This window comes from Dama dama, chromosome 11 (assembly GCF_033118175.1).
Source record: "Dama dama isolate Ldn47 chromosome 11, ASM3311817v1, whole genome shotgun sequence".
NCBI classification, from domain to species: domain Eukaryota; kingdom Metazoa; phylum Chordata; class Mammalia; order Artiodactyla; family Cervidae; genus Dama; species Dama dama.
Window position 1 is genome coordinate 24124615 of NC_083691.1, and position 17760 is coordinate 24142374.

Sequence of the window (17760 nt, forward strand, 5' to 3'; positions counted from 1 at the left end):
GGATTCCTCTAGGGTTTAAGAATCCCTAGGTTTGGAAAGGTCTTTGAAAGCCATTTAGTGCGTTTCTGTTATGATGACAGAACCCTCATCCAACCATCTGTACTTGTTCAGCTTGAAAAGCTCTAAGGAAAAGGGCTTTTCCTCTCTTTATTGACTGACTGACATTTAGATATAGACCAGGGAATCCATTCTGCCACTGAATGGATTTAGTAAAAATAAACAAAACCTAAGTATGTCTCTCCTATTCTTAAGAGGACTCAAGGGACTACCACCTGGCCACCAAAATCCAGAAAGTAATGGTGTGACAGCTCATTCCTTGGGACAATGACATCAAACTCTGATATACTCAAACCCAACTTCTGGAATTATCATTCCCTGGGCAACTCTCTGCTTCCATCAGAAATAGGCAAGCAATTATACAGGCCAGGTTGAAGGTTTATTTAAAAGTGTCCAATATCACCCTATAGTATGTATGCATAGGCCACGTGGTGAAAAGAAAAGGACATGGAATCAGGAATGAGGCATCCTGGGTTCTAGTCCTACAGAGGGGTGATGCTGTTTGACTTCATCCTCACTGGAGACCAGAATAGAAGATTTCCAAGATTCCACTCTAAACTCTGATCTGCAGACAGAATAACCCTTGTCATATCGCTAATCATCAAGGCAAGGTGGGGTGATGCTTACCGGACTCTATTTACAAACGAAGGATGTGAGAGTCAGTCTTCTTATTGGCTCATGGTCTTATAGGAGTATTGGAGGTTATCTATTTTATTTGCCCATTTTATAGATGAGGACAGTGAGACACATAGAATTTAAGTGAATTTTCCAAGTTCACTCTGAATCAACAAGTCTAGGATTTAATCCCAGTACTCAGGCCCGAGTTCATACATTGTAACAAGCTGGTAGTTAGGTCCTGGAGGAGCTGTCTTTTAAATATCAGATAACCAGAAAATAAAAATCTCCCCTCTAAATTCCCCAAGCTTTCTGATAACTAGTTAAGGTCTAGCTAGATCTCTGCTGCCACATGAATGGTCCCCAGAGGCCATGGCTCCTATTAGGAGGAGTTGTGTGCCTAGCGCTCCACAGACAACTGGAATATTAGCAACCTCACCCACAATTTTAGCCAGAGCTCCACTTCCCTGATCCTGGAGACAGAGGGTTGAAGTAGAGAGATGACTGTCGTTGCTTGGATGCCCTTCTTCCCCACCTGTCCCCACTTCCACAACAGTCACCAGCCCAGCCACAAGAGCACATCTCTCTATTCTCCCTTCTCCTCCACAAATTGATGCAAACACGCTGATTTTTTCCTCTTGAAAAATGGAAAGGGAATGTTACAGGGTATAAATCAAAACAGGAAGAGAAAATGCTGATAAATAAAATAGGTGCAAACAGAAAAGTTGCAAGGGTGCTGTGCCATCTGAGGAAAGAGAGGGGGTGTGCTGAATTCCAGACACTGGGATTTGTATCTCCACGTGCATTTTTCTTTTCTGGGATTCCCCCTCTCTCTCTGTCAGGATAACAGTTGTGTTTCTTGTAGCTGGGCTGACCCAGGAAATCAAACTCTTCATGTTTCTCTAACTATACTTCCCATAGAGACCACACATCTAGAATTAAAACATGACCACAAGCTGTTGGGAAGTTCTGATTGTTACAGGCGTAAGGAACTCCAGTAGCAAAGATCAACGTCTCCAAATTCTGCCTTTTGGAGAAGGGGTTTTTGTTTTAGACATCGAAGGTAAGGCTCTCCAGTCAATTTATGATCTCTGGGTTGAGTCAGTCAGGATACAAATTAAGGTCCATATATTTCAGTGACAAGAAGGGAACGGTTATGTAAATACACAAGTATTAACATCAATCTGTATTAAATTATGTAAACATATACATCTTCTGAGGTCAGTTCAAAGATCCTCTTCACTGAGCAAGGCTTTACTGAAGCATCGCTCGAATCTGTTTGGAAGTCGATTCATCATTCAAGTGCTTTGTAGTGAACCTGGGTGGAGAGAAAATGACGGCAGTCAGTGTGCAAACAGTGTGCAAACAGTGAGCTCTGAGACAGCTTCCATCGGAGTTGTCAGCTCATCTTTAGCTTGGGAGGCACAGCTCATATTTAGAAATCAAACTTGGCATCTGTTCTTTACACAAAGAGTCACACTTCAGTGCCCAACTTAGTCTCAGATTTAATATTCAATCCTTCCTTCTAAAGAAGTTTATATTTTGGTTATTAAACAAATAGATCTTCTACCTAATCAAATAATTACATGGAAGAGATACAAGCAATCTCGGTTTCCAGGGAGACAGATTTCACGTGCTTGAGTGCAGGCTGTTGGCCATCTAGGGCACAGCTCCTGAGTCACAGATATTAAAAGGTCGGTTTGCCTATAACAACACTGTTGTTGTTGCTTAGTTGCTAAATCGTGTGTGACTCTTTTGGCACCCTATGGACTATAGCTCACAGGCTCCTCTGTCCATGGGATTCCCCAGGCAAGGATACTGGAATGGGCTGCCATTTCCTCCACCAGGGATCGAACCCACATCTCCTGCGCTGGCAGGAGGATTCTTAACCACTGAGTCACCATAACAACATTATCCAACTCTCTGGTTACTGTTTTCTCCTTTTGTGAGAGTGCTTATCCTCATTACCACCACAAGGGGGCACTAAGGCAGATCCATATAGGAAACAAAAGTGGTGTAATGTGTACGTGGTGTAATGTGTATCCTCACATTAACTGGTGTAGAAATAGGTCATGAAAAGGAAGGGAAGGAGAATGAACGTGTAATAAAATCTTGACCATGTTCTAGGCACTCTGTGGAAGTTTTTATTTCACTCACACTCACACTAACTCTTTGCAGGACAGGTTATTACTTCCATTTTACAGATGAGCAAACTGAGATTTAGAGAAGTTAAATGACCCATTCCAGATGACAAATATAACAATGCATGATTTATGAACAATTTGTGGTTTCTGATGTGGATCTAGGTCTGGCTGCCTCAAAAGTCTGTACCCTCTGACTTCATCACAGTGCCTAAAGGAGACACAAAATGCCAAGAACCCGATGGAACTTGCAGTCTACCACAGCGCCCTGGTCTCCAAGCCTTGCTTAACTGAATGACACTGGACTTCCCTGATGGTCCAGTGGTCAACCTTTCAATGCAAGAGGCGTGGGTTCGATCCCTGGTCGGGTAGTCGAGATTCCCACACACCTCATGGCCAAAAAACCAAAACATAAAACAGAAGCAATATCGTCATGAATTTAACAAAGACTTAACATGGTCTGCAACAAAAAAAAAATCTTAAAAGAAAAACCAGAAGCCAAAAGATTTCTTAGTGAGTGTGGAAAGTCTGCCTTCTATGAAATGAGCACCAATGGAGAAAAACCTTGGTTTGCCCACAGGATTTGAAAGACTCTTAGGTTAATCCACATCTGTTCTGAAGAATGGTGACTTAGCAGCTGCACCAAAAAGGATCAGCCTCAGTGTATAACTTATTTGTGTCATGTGCATCTGAGTTTCTTCCTTTATTAGATGGGTATAATAGATCTTACCACTCTGACTTGTGATGATTAAATGAGAGCATGAAACATACATGTTGTACATCAGAGAGGATCATTGCTCCATCCCACTTATTGAACGTTCACTACATGAATGGTATTGAGAGGAACAGAGGGAAATCAACAACAAGTAAGACAGCAGGGACCATAAACTTTTCCAGATGGCAATCCGATTGGCATGATTCAACAAACTATATAGATGTGTCACAGCTAAACAAATAAGAAGCCTGCCCCTGCAGTGGATTAAGTGCATGTGTCCTTGGGAAGAGCATGCTTTAGCATGGCTCGGGAGCAGAGAGGAGCTGTCAGGAGCACTGGCCAGAAACAAGGGCATCTAGACAGGGGAGTAGGGTTCTCAGTATTGGCAACTGCACAGATGCCTCATGCAGGGACCTTCAGAACAAACCCACAAACCCAAAATGGATTCCTGAGCCCCTACCCCAGTGATTAAAATTCATCTGGCCTGGGTTGGACCCAAGCACCTGTGTTGGCAAAAGCTATGCACATAATTCTCATGTGCAGCCACGTCTGGGTAGCAGGGGTGGAGGGGGAAGTGAGACCCAGGAGGTTTCTTCTCCTGACAAGTCCCCACCAACCACAAAGCAGTGTGGCCAGGATCTGGTCTTTGACTTGCAGGGTCACCCAGACCTGGGTTTAATCTCGACTCAGCCATCTGTCGTGAAAACTTTCGCCAAGTGAGTTGACTTCTCTAAATTTCAGCTTCTTCCATCTGTGAAAAGGGGATGATAAAAATGGGGCTGACCTCAACATGTGTTAACAGACGTAAGAGGTTAAGCTTGGTGTTTTTAGCCCTCGGCCCCTGGCAGCATCTAAATCAGCAGTGGATCTGAAGGATTGCTGCGCCACAGGGCTGAGGCTCACCTGAGGGCATTCAGCAGCCCCTCCACACTGTCTGGGGCCTGTTCCTTCAAAACCTTTATGCAGCCTTTCATCTAGGAAGAGAAAGAACAAGATTTGGTTAATATCTTAGCAATTCTGCCCATCATGGTATCTGTCCATAACAACATCTACCTGTAATAATACCACATTGTTTGTGCTCACAGAAACCAAACATTGAAATGACCAACAAACCTTCCTCCTCTGTCGGGCCAGGGAGTTGCTTCTGTGGGTTTCTAGAAGTGTCTATGTCAGTTTTCATATTATACCACAATTGAATGTCTTCTGTGTCTGGCCTTTGGGGACAAAGACTTGAGACTGATTTTCTTATCTTGGACACCAGAGCCAAGAGCAGAGCTTCTCCAATCTGTGCTCAGGGGAGGCTGACCAAATGAACTGCAAACGTGATCATTTTATACCACCCTTCTGCCCAGAATGCATTTCCTCCTTTAGTTGTTTGACTGGTAATCTCTCTAAAAATTTTTTTAGGACTCAGCTAGAGCTCACCAACACCAGGAAACTTCCTCTGATCTCATTACCTTCACCAGGTAGAAGTATTTGTATCCCTGATAGTACACTGACATTTCTCAGAGAACCTTAGAGATTTTAGTGCTCAGATTAATTTGTCTTCCTCCCTAGGCCAGGAGAGGGCCAGTAAAGGACAATAGTTAGGAATACGAAACACATGGAGGCAGAATGCCTGGGTTTCATCCATCCTTCTTTGTTTAGCATCTTCATAAACTTGGGCAAGTTTCTTAGCTTTTTGTGTACTTGCAATATAATTTATTCATCATTTGGGAAATACACGAAAGCTAAATCTGCATCTTAATAGATCACATTATGTTATTCATATATGGGAATTTTTTCCGCAAAGGAAGAATCCTCTGGAAAGAATATAGTCAGTCATTTTAAACTCACAGATATTCATGCACTGACAGTATACAGTACTAAGGACCTCTCTCACAATGGTCACTTAGAAAATGTTCTTGCAGGTTGAAAGCTTTTTCCTAAAAACCTGATAAAGCTTGTTGGATTGATGGGGGCAGCCAGAAGCACAGGGCTGAGAATCATTTGGGGGTATGTTTAGACTCATCCAAAAAGAATGTTGTGGTAAATCAGAGACGCCTGTCACAGGTGCAGGACGAGGACAAGCACAGGATGAAGAGATTCAGTCCCTCTCCCAAGAGCTCAGAGTCCCGTGGGAGAAGAGAGACAAACAGCTCCTTATCATCCTCTGATATGTGTTCTTGTAAAAAGTGCCCGGGGAGAAATGGGGACGCAGATTAGAAAAGAGGCAGGAGTGTGGTGGACACTCTATGGGAATTTCTAGTTCGATCTCAGGCTGATGAAAGCCTGGGGCGTGAATTACAAGACACAGTCAGAGATGCAGTCGGGACCAGATTCGATGTGCATTTAACAACATATTCAGGACTCGAGGCCTTGACCTGTGGAAAATATTCTTGATAGGTGTTCAACAATCTAATAATGTGATTAATACTGAAAGGGATCTGAGGAGGCAGAGCTGGAGATGGGAGGGCCAGTGGGAGCCCCTGAGAGGGAGGATGTGAGTGACGGTGTGAGGGAGGGTGTGAGTGAGTGTGTGAGTGAGCGTGTGAGTGAGCGAGTGAGTGTGTGAGGGAGGGTGTGAGTGAGCGTGTGAGGGAGGGTGTGAGTTAGCGTGCGAGGGACGGTGTGAGGGAGGGTGTGAGTGAGCGTGTGAGGGACGGTGTGAGTGAGCATGTGAGTGACAGTGTGAGTGAGCGTGTGAGTGAGCGTGTGAGGGAGGGTGTGAGTGAGTGTGTGAGTGACGGTGTGAGTGAGCATGTGAGTGAGCGTGTGAGTGAGCGTGTGAGTGAGGGTGTGAGGGAGGGTGTGAGTGAGTGTGTGAGTAAGCGTGTGAGTGAGCGAGTGAGTGTGTGAGGGAGGGTGTGAGTGAGTGTGTGAGTGACGGTGTGAGTGAGCATGTGAGTGACAGTGTGAGTGAGCGTGTGAGTGAGGGTGTGAGGGAGGGTGTGAGTGAGCGTGTGAGGGACGGTGTGAGTGAGCATGTGAGTGACAGTGTGAGTGAGCGTGTGAGTGAGCGTGTGAGGGAGGGTGTGAGTGAGTGTGTGAGTGACGGTGTGAGTGAGCATGTGAGTGACAGTGTGAGTGAGCGTGTGAGTGAGCGTGTGAGGGAGGGTGTGAGTGAGTGTGTGAGTGACGGTGTGAGTGAGCATGTGAGTGACAGTGTGAGTGAGCGTGTGAGTGAGGGTGTGAGGGAGGGTGTGAGTGAGCATGTGAGTGAGTGTGTGAGGGAGGGTGTGAGTGAGTATGTGAGTGACGGTGTGAGTGAGCATGTGAGTGACAGTGTGAGTGAGCGTGTGAGTGAGCGTGTGAGGGAGGGTGTGAGTGAGCATGTGAGTGACAGTGTGAGTGAGCGTGTGAGTGAGCGTGTGAGGGAGGGTGTGAGTGAGTGTGTGAGTGACGGTGTGAGTGAGCATGTGAGTGACAGTGTGAGTGAGCGTGTGAGTGAGGGTGTGAGGGAGGGTGTGAGTGAGCGTGTGAGGGACGGTGTGAGTGAGCATGTGAGTGACAGTGTGAGTGAGCGTGTGAGTGAGCATGTGAGGGAGGGTGTGAGTGAGCATGTGAGTGACAGTGTGAGTGAGCATGTGAGTGAGGGTGTGAGGGAGGGTGTGAGTGAGCGTGTGAGTGAGCGTGTGAGGGAGGGTGTGAGTGAGCGTGTGAGTGACGGTGTGAGTGAGCGTGTGAGAGCAGCAGCAGACACAGAGGGTCAGGGAGAGATGAGAGGATGCGCTGAGGTCCAGGCCACAGGACTCAGTGTCTGAGGAGGTGTGACGGTGAAGAGCGAACAAGATTATTCTTAGGTTCTGTGGAAGAACCCCAGGTTTGGCTTTGACCCCAGGGTGAAGAGAGGTGAAATACCTGAGACAGGAGCCCAGGAGGAGGAGCAGGTCTGTGTGAAAGTGAGAACCTATGATTTGAGGCCGGCCATACCTCAGGTGTCCAGAGGAGGTGGGGGTCTGGGATTCTGGGTGAGGTGTGGGCTCGGGACTGGGCTTAAAGAGTGACTGTATTGGATCGCTCCATGTAGTTTTAAGGAAATCAATTGAAAACGCCACCTCACTCCAGCCTGCATCCCTGACACCCATTTATAGCATCTGTTCTCTAAATGACGAACATCCCTCTGGGCCGTGATGACTCTGCTGGGATGAATCCTCTGCCTGGAGTGCTCTTCCTTCTCTCCATCCACTTGGTAAGATCCCCCAGATCCACCTGAAACATCGCCCTCTTTCTCTGCCTCTCTACAGAAGGAATTTCTCCCTCATCTGGGTGTCTAGAGCTCAGCACTTCCATTTTGGGCTCCAGAACATGTTCTCTGTAAGTGCAGGGGACAGGATCTAGTCCATTATCTGCTTCTTCATGGTTGATGCTGATACCCTGAGGGTTTATAAACCCCGTGCCTGTAACTGCTGACTTCGAAGCAGACTGATATCTGGAAGGAGAGCCTTTATGTCATCAGAGAAAAACAGCCCCTTATATAGTATACATACTGTGCTCTATAAATCTGAAACTTTCTTAGAGACATGGGTGAGCTTCAATACAAGCAAGCCGTTCTTAGTGAGACCGACATGAGCAAACAGACTTCATCAGGCCTGGGGAGGGTTAGAACGAACATCGTATAATGTTTACATCCTCTGCAGAAAGAGTCAGTGAGTGACAAGCAAGGACAAGCTTTTTTTAAAGGTTAAGGCTACAAGACATAATGGTACTCAGTGTATTTTTAATTATTGACTCTCTGACAAGTTAACAAATGGCTGTGGTAAATGAGAATGTCCTATGAGTACTGGGTAATAAATTCAATCCATATTCAAATGATATTCATGGGTTATTAATAGAGCTATTTATGCTCAATCTATAGCATGAAAATGTTAAAGCCTCACGAAGAATACAATGAAATATTTATTGGTATGGAAAAAACTTGGTAATATACTGTTATGCAAATTAAATACGTTTTTAAATAGCAATTATAGCAGGGTTCTAATCTGTTAAGTATTACTGCATACACACAGACACCCAAACATCTATATAAAATGAAGGGACAAACACATGTGACTTATTGATGGTGGTCACCTGTCCATGGTGAGGTTACCCAGATATGTTTAATTTTCTGTATATTGATTTCCTTTATTTTCCCCAAATTTTTATATAAATATTTATTTTCTTGAGAAATAAAAACAATTATATTAAAAATAAGAAAGACTCTATGGAGAACCATGGCTAGCTATGCTAGGAAGCCAGAACCTCAAAATAAGTAAACCGAGTTGCATTATGAATTGATATATTTTCTTACACTCTTCAGACTCACAGCCCCTATGGGCATCTGGACCTTCTGTCTGCACAGAACTAAAGCATCAGAGATGCTCTTGTGTATGCATGAATGAGTCTAGAGTGTGCATGCCCCTACTTAGCTCTGTTAGAATAAGTTAGTACCAAAGGTCCTATTGTGTGCTTAGAAGGCTTTAAATTAATACAGGGATACACTACTGGTGCTGCTGCAGGAAAACACTGGGCTGAGAGGAGTGTCTTTATCCCACAATCAACAGGAAATCACTTGCACACCAACTATCATTTGTTTTCCAATCCTATTCATTCACTCAGCAAAAATTTTATGGAGCATCTACTGACTTGGACTATGGACCAAGGACACTGTCAGGCAATGGGGTGGGCATCAGGTGTATAGATCCTGGTCTCTGCTCTTGCCAACAAACTCAGAATCTGTGTTTGTTGTTTAGTCGCCAAGTCGTGTCCAACTGTTTGTGACCCCCTGGACTACGGCCCACCAGGCTTCCTGTCCATGGGATTTCCCCGGCAAGAATACTGGAGTGGGTTGCCATTTCCTTCTCCAGGGGATCTTCCCTACCCAGGGATTGAACCTGTGTCTCCTGCATTGCAGGCAGATGCTTTACTGCTGAGCCACCAGGGAAGCCCCAGAGTCTGTCAGAAAATCCAAAATGGTGGGAACTTTGGGGCCGGAAGAGAAGCAAGGCTCTGCTCCATGCAGGGAGTGGGACACATGCTCCACACGAGGGGACATGTGAGGAGTGTCTTAAAGAAACCCTCCCCCAGTGGAGAAGAGGGCAGGCACTCTGAGTAGGGCTCAAGCATTGTCCGAGGACAAGAAAAAGCATGAGAATCAGGTAGTACCATCTGCCGGGCTATGGGACAGGAAGTCGGAATGTTGTTTGGGATTTGACCATGGTGTTTTGTAATCCAGTTATCTCCTGATGCTTTTCACATTGAGACACATATATACAAATAAACATGTATATGGCACATGGGTAAACTGAAGGGGCAGCTAGCAGCTAAGTGACTGTTCACCCCCAGCCCCTCTACAGGCTGAGGGAATCAGCATCTCCACTCTTCTTCTGTGCCTTTGAGGTTGAATGCATTTGCTGTAAGCCCGTGAACAGGACTGGACTTCTTGCTAAGAGGAGAGCTGCCTTGATGGATTTGCAACCGGCAGAACTCACTCATGGGCAGTTGGTGGGGGGTGGATGGAGGGGAGGGAGAGAGGGAAGCAAGGTCTGTTTGGTGACATTCACGAGACCCTATTGGGAAATCACCTATCATGACTGTTCTTACATCGATCTTGGATGTCTTGCAGAAAGCTCCCACGGGGTGCACGTGGTCGTAGAGGATGATGACCCCCACCATGACCCTCATGCAGAACATCAGCGTTTCTTCACTGGTAAACCTACTCCTGTATTCCCTGGAAGAGACGAGAAATGGCAGAGGTGTTACTTCCATGACAGAGTGTGTTTGTTTTTGGCTCCACAACTGGCTAGTTTAGCCTCCTGCAATCCTCTCTTGAGAACAATCCTAGACCTGCAAGAACCAGGTTAATAAGCTCTTAAAGAAACTGGCGATGATAATTCTCCTTGAATCTATCCAACCAGTGTGAAAACAAGGTAAATTGGAGGGCAGTAAATTCTTTTCTCTTCTGCCCTCAGCAAGCCAGCTCATCACGTACATAACTCCCCCGCCCATCAATCATGAATATTTTATAGCAGGTCTCTCTGGCTGTCCTAGATTATAGAGAATAATGGCTTTATTATGGAGAAAACGAATCAAGCTCATTTCTATAGAGCAGCTACTGCGTCGCCAGTCAGGGTAACTTCCTTTGTTAAGATACAGGCTGCAGATTGAATTAGATTGGCAAAGATACCTAAAAGAGATTGCACACCACTGATTGGGTTGAGAGTATTTGTGGAGCTTGAATTCTGTTCACTTACCTTGACAGGGTCATTGATGATTCAGATAATTCAGGCCAATTCTAGAGGCTTTCTTAACATCAACTTCATTCTGACTTGGCCCCACAATGATGATGATTACTATTTCCATCTTGGAATAAATATTAACTTAAATATAAATGAAATATCTGAAAGGAATGCCATCTTACATTTGAACAGAACATCAAATTTTAGAAGACATTCTTGATGCCTTTGGCACTCCCAAACTTTCTGCCTCGTAGATGGCATTATGATGATCTCATCAGATAAGGAAACCAAGGTCCAGACAGGTCAGACCACTTGTCAATGGGCACAGAAGGGGCTACAAAATAAATAGAATAAGGGGAACCCTGACACTGGAGTGAAGATTTCCTCATTACCATACTGCCTCACCTCAACAACTCAACCATTTTTTAAATCTAGCAACTAATTTAAGTACAGAGAAACTGCCACATGCATGAAAGAGAGATTTTCATTATCATTTTTACAATAGTCTTACCTCTTCTACTCTTGGTTTTAAATATTCTCTCAAATCTTTTCTCCAACATACTTATAACAATTACCCAGTCATTTAACTTAATCCACCATTTTATCTGCATACAACTTCTCCTGCATCTTTGATTCAAGTTTTGATTCTGCCATCGAACAAGCCATGTGATCTTTGGGAAGATCTCAGTTAACCAATTTCTGCCTCGTCTTCTTTAGCTTTAAGACGGAGATAACTACACCTAGAGCCAGAGCTCTTTATGAAATTAATTCAGTATTAATATATAAGGAAATGTTGACGTGCTGACCCACACGTTAGAAGTTATCATCACCACCATCATCATTGTTACAGAGATATGTGAATTTTTGACATGGCTACACCTCTGATTTAACTTACGGAGTTTCCAGCATGACTTTACAAACACTTGTCATCGTACTGAGGCAGTCTGTGGTGTTCTCTATTGGCAGGGTTTTGTTCTAAATGGGAGACACAAAGGGTGTCAGCCTGTTAGCAGCTTTTATGCACAACCGGGCAGAAGGCACTCTGTTGGTCAACATCACTTACTTCGGAGACAAAGTGCATGGTGGCGTTGCTGAGGGTTTTCAGCATCGGCGTGGCTTCTGCATAGAACAGGGACATTCGATTTGCCATCTCATTGTTGACTTCATTCTCAATGTCTAGCTGATGAAAAGAAGATGAGAAGATGCCATTGATAAAGAGATGGTCAACATCTCCGGAAAATGAATCACAAAGGCTCTGTCTTCTCCCTGTGCCCCTCCTGATGCAGAAATTAAAAGAGATTTGGAACCTGGGGCTGTCGACCCAGGAGATCCAGGGACTCACATGCATGTTGTTAATGCGATTGCGACTGATGGTCCTTCTGTAGTAGCTGAAGTCATTCTGAATAGCTGGGTTCCTCATCTGAAGTTCAGAAAAGAGGAAAGAAGGTCATTTCTCAGCATCAGAGGGGGGTTATGCACCCGAAGTCCAGGACCTATATTTTGCACAGATACCAGGACTTCTCTTTGTTACCCAAGAGTCAAAATAACTTTGGGTTAAAAATAGACTCAGAGCTTCATTATTTAAGAATATGCCCTATTTTTACCCTAGGCTAGATTTTAGGGAAAGCACACTTGCTTCCAAAGAGGAATAGACACTTGAGATGTTTTCTCTGGTTGCATTTGGCAGATTTTGAATTTCCACGTACAAACCACCATTGTAAATCACTTTGACCACAAGGAGTGTGAATTCTCACCACATCACAGGTCTCTCGAGGAAAAGAGCTACTTCCCTCATCTTTTTCCCCCACCCCACAGCCCTGCAAAGCACCTGGACATACAGGTGCTCAGTACGAATCTGTTAAATTGTCCAAGCACACATGGCCTAACCTTCAGCTCATCGAATCGAAGGGTGAAATGCAGAATTTCCGCAAATTCCTTGGCCAGGGCCTGCTCCCGCTCCAGGTGCTGGGTTGGTGTGTAGGGTGGACAGGTCAGAGATTCCAATAAACTCTGAAGAGCTTTTTCTAAAAGTCAAAGGGATACATACATATTTGAGGTGGACCACAGAGATTTTTTAAAAAGGCCAATTTGCAGCCCCAGTTGACATTCTGAGATAACCTGTGTGAGTCTTTCCTCTCCACCTTTCCCCTCCAGAACAGTGTGAAATGTGATGTGTGTGGATAAGGAGGAAAAGGAACCCCCCTGCCCTCCATGCCTGAGAAGGCTGCCTCCACTGCAGAACTGACCCATCACCCCAAAGCTCACCTGGACCCTCCCATGTTCTGTTGTCCCAAATCCTAACACTGTAGAAAACCACAAATAGGATCATGTGCATGAGACAGCGATCTATGACCTAGGATGAGATGAGGTGGCCCTGAATGCATGGGTTAAATTGCTTGCTTTGCAGGGAGAGACTTGCGGTCCACACTAGCCCTTCTCTGCAATGACACTCTTAGCAAATCCCAGGAATATTTTTCTACAAACCTGCTGCCATATCTACCTCCATTACTATCCTGAAAACAATCTCATTACTCTCACCTGTCTGTTTCTAAACCTTCCTTCCTGCTTTTTCTTCAATATATTTTTCTTGGTATCAAGTCATTTTATCAATCCTCTAGAGAAAAGGTAGGCAAACTATGGCCCACAGGCTAAATCTGGTCCACAGTCACTTTTTTTTGAAAATAAAGTTTTATTAAACACAGCCATGCTTCATTAATATTTTCATTCTGTGCCACAATGGCAGGGTTGAGTGGCTGTAACAATAGGATAGCCCACAAGCCTAAAATATTTATTATCTGGCTCTTTATAGAAGGGTTCACTAGTGCTGACTTTGTCATCCCTAGAGGCCTTTTACAGCTTCTTTCTGAGGACATCACTAGCATTTTCTATCTACAGAAACACACTGTCTTCTGAGGCAGCCCACTTGACCTTGGTGGATCTTTTTCCATCTGCTGAGCTGACACTTGACTCCTTGTGATTTCAGTTCAAGGGGTCTAGACACACACTTTGAGGAAACTAAGAAGTCGATCCCTCTTCAACCTGAGAGTCTTCGGGAGCTCTTCTTGAAAAACTGGTTCAGTTCATCGAACTATTCCCTTGGAGTCTCAGTTTCAAGTTCTCTCAACATCATGGCTATTATTCCCCCAGGGTACTTCAATATCTCTGTTTAATTCTCAAAATGTGGTACTCACTTATGGGCAGAAGTAGAATAAAACATGACCACACACTTCCTAAAGGAAATCAACCCTGAATACTCATTGGAAGGACTGATGCTGAAGCTGAAGCTCCAATACTTTGGCCATCTGATGCAAAGAGCCGACTCCTTGGAAAAGACCCTGATGCTGGGAAAGGTTGAAGGCAGGAGAAGGGGATGACAGAGGATAAAATAGGTGAATGGCATCACCAACTCAATGGACATGAGTTTGAGCAAACTGCAGGAGACAGTGAAGGACAGGGAAGCCTGGTGTGCTGCAGTCCATGGGGTGGCAGAGACTCGGACATGACTGAATGACTGAACAACAATGAAACCCCCTTCCTCATTCTAGACATATCATACGTTTTAACCAGTGAAAACTCAGATAGCTTTACTGTTGGGGGAGGGGTTATATCATATCGGTGGTCACAGGGAGCCTACTGTCAACCAGACTTGATTTTACTCTGACCTCTGCAAAGCCATCCTGTACCTGCACAGAGTTGTTGTTTTTTTTTTAAGCTTAAGAACAGAACATTATATTTGTCTTTCTTGTATTTTGCTATATTATTGGGTTGGCCAAAAAGTTTGTTTGGGTTTTTCTGTGCTGTCATCTGGAAAATCCAAATTAACTTTTTTTGGCCAACCAAATACATTTAACACATGATTTCAGCCAACCAACTTCTTCATGGGTTAGCAGGTAACATGGGTTTTCCAACTTCTCTGTCCTTTGGAAATGTGATCAGACAGGGTAATACTGTTAAGAGTAGGACTTAGCTGAGAACAAAACCAAAGGGAGACCCACTAGTAAAGACACTTGAAACATGCCAATAAATGCAGGGGAAGAAACTCTGAGGCATGCTGTCAGAAATTGACATGACCACTGTTTTTGTATCTGAGTGGCCTCTGATGATGCACAAGAGTGGATGTGGGGCAGTTTCCAATCCCCCGAGCTTTTCCTACTACTTTCTGAAACACCATCACAGAACTTTACAAGAGGGACATGAAAAGCACAAATACATACTCACCTAGCCTGATGGAAAACTCATAAAATCTCTTCAGTCTCACGACCAAAGGACATACTGCATTCCAAGCTTTTTCCTGAAGCTGAATGTCATTGGGATTTTGGATGGCCTGCCAAAACATGATGGAATTGTCTGCTTAAAAGGAAGCGGTAGGCTCCATGTCAAAATGACTTAAGATTGAGAAAGAATTTGAGTTAAAAAAAAAAAATTCCTGCTGTCTTTTGCTAATGTGTACTGCCTCAATCAGTTCATCATGGAAGTGTTGTCCAAGATGCTCAATTAGGATGGTGATTTTAGCACTTGAATATAATGCAAATGGCTCAACAATTAGACACCATGTCATTTGACTTGCTTCTCATATTGTCAATGCAAAAAAAAAAAAAATGCATGTCTAATTGGAAGCAATTCAGATCTCCTCCATGACCATTTGATTCTTCTAAAGTAGAGCTAGTGCTCATTATGAAGTACAGATTCTGTAGATGTTTTCCTTTCTCTATAGTATGTATTACATTCCTGACAGTCTGAGATAGTACCTAAATTACCTAAATTAAATGGTGACCCTTAAGTAGAAAAATAACCTCTTAATAGGCTGCTACTTTCTGTGAAAGGCTGTTTTGCCTGGGTTTCAGCAGTTTGGGGATTATGATGCTAGCGGCATTTTATTGTTGTTGCTACGTCTTGTGTTTTTTTTTTTTTTTCCCAGAAAATGGTGATGGCAATGTGTGTGTGTGCTGATACTTCCGCAAAACTAATTCAAACAAAAGGAGTGTGAGGTTTCTTGCCTTGAAGGCATGACAAACTCTCAAAAGCCACACTGCCAATTTTTTTCTGTTTTGGTCACTGTTTTCTTTTTCCTGCACTTATTATTTTGATCTTACACGTCATTTCAGGATGACAGACGAGCAGGCTCCTTAAGGGAGGTTGTTTATGTCTTTTGTTTGTGATAGTCATGAAACCTGCCAAAAATCATTACAAAATGTTGGAAAGTTCACATACACCCAGACCTCATGACTCATATTTCAACTACCGCTCACAGATTTCATATGTATGTTTCTCTTATACGAAGCAACATATTGACAAATTATTGTTTAAATGTGAGTCCTGCAATTTCAAACGTACGTCAGAGGAGAGAATGGCTTGCACTTTACATGGTCCACAGCACTATGTGCTCAGATCAGTGGATTCGAATAAAAGGGACCATTCATACATTTTTGAAGGACACATTACCCTCCTTGTTTCCTGGTACGGTAGGAAAAACTAGGGCCAGTACTTAATCTTGCTGTGTGTGTGTGCGTGTGTGGGTTTCCCTTCTCCACCAAGGGCGTTGTCAGCTTAGTGTTATTGTTGGCATACATCTCGGATCTCTGGCCCCGCGCCCTTGTACGCCTGCAGGTCTGCAAGGATGCTCTCGGAATCCTGGAGCACGGCGCTGATCTGGTTCCATATTTCCCTCTCTCCTTCTGTGGGCTGGGCATCTAGGCAGACAGGAAACCAAGAGACACAGAGGCTTGTGTTTATAAACAGCCTGGGAAGAGGCTCGGCATTCAATTCTACCCACTAGACAATCCTATGTGACTCTGGCAGGCATGGTATTTCCTCTTTAACATAATAAGGTGTTAAGCAATGAAAACTAACAGAACTTCTGGCCATTACTCAGTTCAAAATAGTTACAAATATTTCACTCACATTTAACAAAGCATGTTGGAATCATTGTGCATGCGCAGTCGCTCGGTTGTATCTGATTCTTTGAGACCTCATGGACTGTAGCCCACCAGGCTCCTCTGTCCATGTGATTTCCCAGGCAAGCATACTAGAATGGCTTGCCATTTCCTTCTCCAGGGGATCTTCCTGACCCAGAGATCAAGCCCATGTCTCCTGCAATGCAGGCGGATTCTTTACCACTGAGCCATCTAAGAAGCCCATGGAATCATTGTAGGTACCCCTTTATTTGTATAGATCACTTTTTTTTTTTTTTTGCACATATACTATGTGCCAAGTGGTACACTGGGTGATAGGAAGAATAAACATTACCTTTTGGGATCCAATTCTAATATTTAATAGAAGCTATTGTGACTGAAAATCTATGAATCTGAGTCTAGATGGGAAAGTAGTCCCCCTTATATTTCCATACTAAAAAAAAACTTAAGATTTTCCATAATTAATCTTTCAGAGCTATGGCATAGATATATCTTTGCAGAACACAATGATCTGTGTAGAAAGCAATGGAGTTCCTTTTTGAACATGAGCTCAAGAAGTGCAGAGAGTTCATTTTAAAGACTCCTGTACTGTTCATCTTTGGTCTTAACCATGAAACTTATCCACAAAAATAAGTAATGCATTTAAACTTAAATACTGAAGAACAAATTCTAACAGTCACAGAGACATCCACTTAGTTCCTCAATGAATTTTGACTTGTTTACATTCCAGGAGCCAATGTATGTTCTTGCCTGCAGGAGTATTTTGTGAGGGCTGGTGGGTGGAAGTTGAGTAGTGGTAAAGATAGGGTTTTATTTATTTCACAATGACTATAAAATAGGTTTTTTGCCTGGAATAGTTAGGAAGTTAATCTCCATATAAAACAAGGGCATTGCTAATACAGAAAGAGGACAGATGTCATCTCCTAAAATCTGTTTTCAAAAATCCAAGTCCTAAGGGACCGAGTTCTCCCAGCAGACTTCACTGATGAAAGGGTACCTGCATGCATCCTCAGTCACTTCAGTCGTGTCCCACTCTTCGCAACCCTATGGACTGTAGCCCTCCAGGCTCCTCTGTCTATGGGATTCTCCAGCCCAGTCCTGGAGTGGGCTGCCATGCCCTCCTC

General features: G+C 43.9%; 1 protein-coding gene across 2 annotated transcripts in view; it reads right to left on the reverse strand.

The window, feature by feature from the left end:
• Nucleotides 1-1783: 1783 nt before the first annotated feature.
• Nucleotides 1784-17760, reverse strand: part of CYRIA (CYFIP related Rac1 interactor A) — a 99052-nt gene continuing 83075 nt past the window's right edge. For both annotated transcript variants that reach the window (XM_061154836.1, XM_061154835.1), the window contains exons 4-12: nucleotides 16293-16414; nucleotides 14943-15048; nucleotides 12612-12748; nucleotides 12067-12144; nucleotides 11788-11904; nucleotides 11620-11699; nucleotides 10090-10216; nucleotides 4432-4502; nucleotides 1784-1990 (exon numbers count right to left, since the gene is read on the reverse strand). In XM_061154836.1, the coding sequence (XP_061010819.1) occupies nucleotides 1927-1990; nucleotides 4432-4502; nucleotides 10090-10216; nucleotides 11620-11699; nucleotides 11788-11904; nucleotides 12067-12144; nucleotides 12612-12748; nucleotides 14943-15048; nucleotides 16293-16414 (902 nt within the window). In that variant the 3' untranslated portion in view covers nucleotides 1784-1926. The remainder of the gene's footprint in view (nucleotides 1991-4431; nucleotides 4503-10089; nucleotides 10217-11619; nucleotides 11700-11787; nucleotides 11905-12066; nucleotides 12145-12611; nucleotides 12749-14942; nucleotides 15049-16292; nucleotides 16415-17760) is intronic.